Source organism: Mastomys coucha, unplaced genomic scaffold, assembly GCF_008632895.1.
Source record: "Mastomys coucha isolate ucsf_1 unplaced genomic scaffold, UCSF_Mcou_1 pScaffold22, whole genome shotgun sequence".
Classification (NCBI taxonomy): domain Eukaryota; kingdom Metazoa; phylum Chordata; class Mammalia; order Rodentia; family Muridae; genus Mastomys; species Mastomys coucha.
Window position 1 is genome coordinate 156,960,442 of NW_022196905.1, and position 5,761 is coordinate 156,966,202.

At 50.8% G+C, this 5,761-nt stretch overlaps 1 protein-coding gene across 4 annotated transcripts in view; it reads right to left on the reverse strand.

Moving 5' to 3' along the window:
• The window catches only part of Rasa3 (RAS p21 protein activator 3), a 224,645-nt gene that overhangs the window by 14,187 nt on the left and 204,697 nt on the right, over positions 1–5,761 (reverse strand). For all 4 annotated transcript variants that reach the window (XM_031339136.1, XM_031339140.1, XM_031339137.1 and 1 more), the window contains exons 12-15: positions 4,993–5,107; positions 3,487–3,561; positions 2,733–2,856; positions 1,505–1,611 (exon numbers count right to left, since the gene is read on the reverse strand). In XM_031339136.1, the coding sequence (XP_031194996.1) occupies positions 1,505–1,611; positions 2,733–2,856; positions 3,487–3,561; positions 4,993–5,107 (421 nt within the window). The remainder of the gene's footprint in view (positions 1–1,504; positions 1,612–2,732; positions 2,857–3,486; positions 3,562–4,992; positions 5,108–5,761) is intronic.

Genomic DNA, 5,761 nt, shown 5'->3' on the forward strand with positions numbered 1-5,761 from the left:
TGCCCTCAGGTCACTACAGCCCTAGCTGGGGTCTGCCCTCAGGTCACTAAAGCCCTAGCTGGGGTCTGTCCTGCAGGTCACTGTAGCCTTAGCTGGGGTCTGCCCTCAGGTCACTATAGCCCTAGCTGGGGTCTGTCCTGCAGGTCACTAAAGCCTTAGCTGGGGTCTGCCCTCAGGTCACTATAGCCCTAGCTGGGGTCTGCCCTCAGGTCACTGTAGCCCTAGCTGGGGTCCCACAAACCTTGCTAGGGATGCCTGCGGCTTTGCTATGGCTTGGAGGGTGTGATGGTTTGAATACGCTTGGCCCAGAGTGTGGCACTATTGGGAGGTGTGGCCTCATTGGAGGACATGTGTCACTGTGGGGGTAGGCTTTTGCAGGTCACTGTGAGAGTGGGCTTTGAGGTCCTGTGCTCGAGCTCCACCCAATGCAGAAGAGACCCTCTTTCTGACTGCCTGAGGACATGTGTCACTGTGGGGATGGGCTTTGAGGTCCTGTGCCCAAGCTCCACCCAGTGCAGAAGAGCCCCTCCTGGCTGCCTGAGGAAGAGTCTTGTCCTGGCTGCCTTCACATCAAGGGTTAGAACTCTCAGCTCCTTCTCTAGTACCACGTCATGCTCCCACGCTTCCCGCTGTGATGACAACGGACTGAACCTCTGAACCTGTAAGCCAGTGTCAATTAAATGCTTCCTCTATGAGAGCTGCCTTGGTCATGTCGTGTCTTCCTAGCAATGACACCCTAAGACAGAGGGTCTAATGTAAATCCAGAAAGCTCCAGCAGGTCACGTTGTGAGCCCCGAGCAAGCGGCTATGCTCCTACACCTTGCCTCTGCCAGGCATATATCTGTTGCCCCACCAGAAGTCTATGCCCGACCCAGACAGGGCTTAGGTACAGCATGTGCACTGTAAGTAGGTGAAAAATTGTGTGTATATCTTAGATGTGGGGGGAACTCTAATAGAGAGTATCAGGTAAGACCCTGGTCAGACATGAATTATTATATTAAACAGTATTAAATGGGGGTTGGAGGGACATTTAGTCGATAAAGTGTTGTCATACAAGCTTGAGTTTGATCTTCAGTACCCATGTAAGAAATGGAACATGTTAGTGTACACTTGTATTAAGGGGTGGAGACACACGGGGCCCTGGAGCTCACTGGCCAGTCAGTCCAGCCTAATTGGCATGCTCCAGATCCCAGTGAGGGACCGTGCCTCAAAAACAAGACATCTGGGGCATAAAGAAAGAGATCCGAGTTTGACCATGCACCCCTCCACCAAGACATTTATATCTACACATACACAAATACAAAATAAGGTAAAATCGTATTGATTCTTCCATCAGAGTGAAGGAAGCTGCCCAGCCTACCCTCTCTTTCACTCTCGGAAGCCGAGCTGGTGAGGGAAGCCCCGCTGGCTGAGGGGAACTTGTGACTGAAGGACTGGCTGGTTGAGGTGGACTGCCTGGCTGAGGGCGACTGGCTAGCCACTGACTCACAGACAACTCACTTACCGTGTGGTGGGGTGTCAGCTGGAAAAGATTTGGGGACAGGATGGCAGGTGCGAAGAACCTCAGGAAGATGAAGCTGCTCACGGCGGTGTACCGCACATCCAAGTCATCTGAGGCAGACAGGGGACAGTTTCAGTCTGGGACAGAAGCATGACCTATGGGTTCTGATATCATTGCTTGGCAATTCTCAAGGGCCTCACAGAGCATCCGGACTTGGCTTAGACTCTATCTCTGTCTCTCTTCCTGTTTCCGTATCCCTTCTGTATCTTCTGTTCTCTCTCCTTAGTCCGTACATTCCTGCTTAATCATTCCTCTGTCTCTGTATCTCTGTCTATGACTTTGCCCATTTCTCTGTCTCCCGATCTGGTACTCTCATTATGTCACAAGAGGATACAGTCTGGCAGCTGAAGGTCCTAGATGTGATCTCATTCCCCAAGGTCTCCTGAGGACCATTGTTGGTTGCTCTGCTCCCATATGAGGTGAGATGATAGCTTTTATATTTTTGTTGTTGGAAACTCCCTCCCTAGCCTTCGGAAGCCTGCAGTCCCAGAGCTTTGGGGTCTACAGGACATCTGAAGATTCCCGTCTCCCGGAGGCTGGCCCTAGGAGCAAGGTGCTCTGGCCTGAGATGCCCAGCTCCAGCCTGTGTGGAATAGTCATGGGGCTCTCACTGCTTGTAAGATGATCTGCTCGGAGTGGTAGGTGTAGGCCCAGAGAGGTGTGAGTGGGGCAGAGGTTAGGATAGGTCAATAGTGCTGGGGTATATGGGGTTGGAGGTATTGGGGGGCAGTCTAAGAGGTCTGGTCTGGTCTGGTCTGCATAGGACAGGCCTATAGGGTCCAAGAACTCTGGAGAATATCCTAGTATGGAGGGAGGCTACCATGAGGATATGGTGTCTTGGCGGGGTAAGACATGCAGCTTAAGGAGGGCCGTGGGAAGGGCATCTCTGCTTCTCCAGGAGCCAGCATGAGGAACAGATCTGAAGAAGAGGGTCCCCAAGATCTCCTGACACTTTAAGTTCTTGGTAAGGGAAAGGCCCCTAAGGGGTCGGTCCTCTTAGCAAGGCAGTAGCTCAGAACTCATGACCCCAAGGAGAAAAACACACAAAGGTGGTTCTGGGAGGACATGCTTGCACTAAAGGATTGGCGTTCCTTCCCAGAACCTGGGAGCTTCTGAGCCAAGATGGCTGGCGTGGCCGAGCTCACCCCCTAGTTCTGCCGCGCTGGCTCACCTTGGAAGCGCTTGGCGGCTGCCTCCCGCAGGGAGAAGAAGATATCACACATGACGGTGGGGCAGCTCACCCCGGACTTCGTGATGACAGTGAAAATGCGATCCACATACTGCCTCAGGCTTTCCTGCAAGACTGGGTAGTTAGACCCAGTATCTTCCTGAGGCCAAGACGGCCTCAGAGTCATGCCCCGGGATAGCGGAGCCCAGCCCTCCATGATGTTTACAAACACCCTCCCAGTAAAAGATCCATATGGGGTGAGTACAGTAACCCAGCCCCAGAGTCCTCTTGCCCAGCATCACTGAATGTAGACTGAACTCCACTAGGATCCAAGGAACCTGCATTTCTCTTTGAAAGCATGAACCCAATGAAGTCTGATCTATGAGAACTCCTAAGAGGACATTAACACATGGGAGTCCCTCGGGCAGCCTGACATGCTTCATATGAAGAGGCTTTGTCCCGAGTTGGGAAGTGGTGGAGCTCACGGGTCAGGTCTGGGTACTTAGGAGATGGTGGGAGGGAGCTATTGGAGCCGCTAAGAGGCAGTGTGGGGAATAGTGGAGGTCAGGCGGTAATGGGCATCCGATGACGACAGTTCTGTGAGCTGGACTCAGGGCCAAGGGTCGGGGAAGCAGTGTAGGGCCCAGCTATCCCCACCCTGACTGGGATCTTCAAACAGTGTCCATCCAGCCATGAGCAGAAGCCCTGCCGGGTTACCGGCTTTGGGAAGTGTCCCAGGACAAAGCGCATGGCTTACCATGTTGTTCTCGAGGTTTTCTCCATCTTTCAGTTTCACAGGGTCGATCTCACAGGACTTGTGGCTTTGGCAGATCTGGAAGAGCGTCAAGAGGTGCTGACAAGGGGAGCAGGTGGAGTCAAGAGGCTTCCCCAGGAAGGTGGCCCTCCTGGAGGCAGCTTCCACAAGGGATGCGGGACAGCTACGGGCATGGGGAAGTATAGCTAGACTCGGGCTGGGCTGCAGCTATCATAAGGACCATCTTTGATCCCACAGAGCCCCGAGTCATCCCAGAGCCCTGTGAGGTCCCACAGAGTAGACAGTTGCTCCTACGCGGGCTGCTGGGAGGAACCAGCGAAGCGCAGAGGCAAGGCCAGGACACACAGCCAGCCATCCCTCTGTCCTAGCCAGGCAGTGGGCACTGCCCCAGGACCGCATTGCTTGCTTTACTCCTGAAGAGAGGCTTCAGAGGTTCAAATCCATTCCCCCTCTCGAGTGTTGCAAGGGCTCTGCTCACAGATACATCACTATTCTAATTTACATTTTCACACACGGCAAAGAACCTGCTTTTCACAACCCGCTTTACTGGAAAGGCGTCCAACAAACCCCTCGTGTGAGGGGTGGAGTTATGAGAAGGGAGTCGTTTGGATATGAAAGACATCCTAAACCACAGGCATGGACAGTCCAGGCGTCAGACAGTGCAGACCAGAGGCAGCCCTCAGGGACTGAGGGATCTACAGCATGTGAGAAGGAGTTCCTGAGAAGAATGAGGTTTCTCTTAAATGTTCCTCTGTCTTTAGCAGTGAGGAAATATCTATCTATCTATCTATCTATCTATCTATCTATCTATCCATCCATCATCTATTTATATATATATATATCTATTATCTCTATCTATCTATCCATCTATATGTATTTACCCATCTGTCTATCCATCTATCTACCATCTATATCTACCCATCTAACTATCATTTATCAATCATCTATATCTATCTATCTATCTATCTACCTATCTATCTATCATCTATATCCATCTCTATATTGTCTGTCTGACTATCTATCTATCTATCTATCTATCTGTCATCTATATTTATCTATCCATCTCTCTATTATCTATCATCTATCAATCATCTATATCTATCTGTTCCTATATTATCTATCTATCCATCCATCTATCATCTATACCTATTCATCTATATATTATCTATCATCTATATTTATCATCTATATATTATCAATCATCTACATTTATCTATCTCTATATTACCTATCTATCACCTATATCTATCTATTTACCTATATATTATCTATCATCTATCAATCATCTCTATCTATCAATCATCAATATCCATCCATCCATCCATATCCATCATCTACATCCATATGTTCATCGGAAAGCAAAGAGGATTCTGGGATATATACAAAATGTCTTCTATGAGAGCTAGTGAGGTCCCTGTGGGTGGCTGGGTAGCTCTGTCTCATATAGAATCCCCGCTCACCATGCCAAAGTGGCCAGGGACATCTCACCTCCTCAATGGTGGACTTCAGGGTCACATGGAGATAGTGCATGCCTGCCAGCTTCATCGTCTCATCTATGCACTTGGATGTCAGCGAGTTTCCTCGGAAGATGGTATTGGGGTCCCTGGAAAACAGCACTGGGGTGATGTCCGCCTTGCCAAGGCACGAAGGGAGCAAGCCTCTGAGAGCCTGGCCACTGGGTGGGGTCGTGGATGCGGCAGGCCTGGGGCTCTGTGGGAAATGCTCTATCTCAACAGTTCTTTTGCTATTGATGTGCAGAGCTGGATGGACCACCTGCAAGGACATGGGCTTTCGGCATGAAAGCCTCAGGCTGCACACAAAGCCAGGTCGTCATGGCTGCTGATCAGCACCTTCCCTTCCGCTCTGGTTCCTTCTTCATCAAGGGCGTTTTGAGATATGCCTTGCTATTCCAGAGGGGAGCAGGCCCAACCTTTTTGACCCAGTAGTGGGGCTCTCCAGGGAAACTTGGGGCTAATCAGGGTGGATAGGGCTGATCCTTGAAGCCTTGGGGCTCAGTCCACCCACCCCCTCCCCACCCTTTCTGGATTGTTCCAGAAGTGGTGACTTCTGAGAGACCAATAAGGAAATCTGTTAAAGAGAGTCAGAAACCTGTTTGGCTCCTGAAGAGCCTGACACCTTCGCTTCCTACCAATGCTGTGCACAGGTGCGGTTTAGGATGGCTAATTTTGGTGTCTGACCACTGGGTACACAGGGGCCCAGCTTCCCATCAAGGGTATAGATAGGTGGGGGGGGGGGG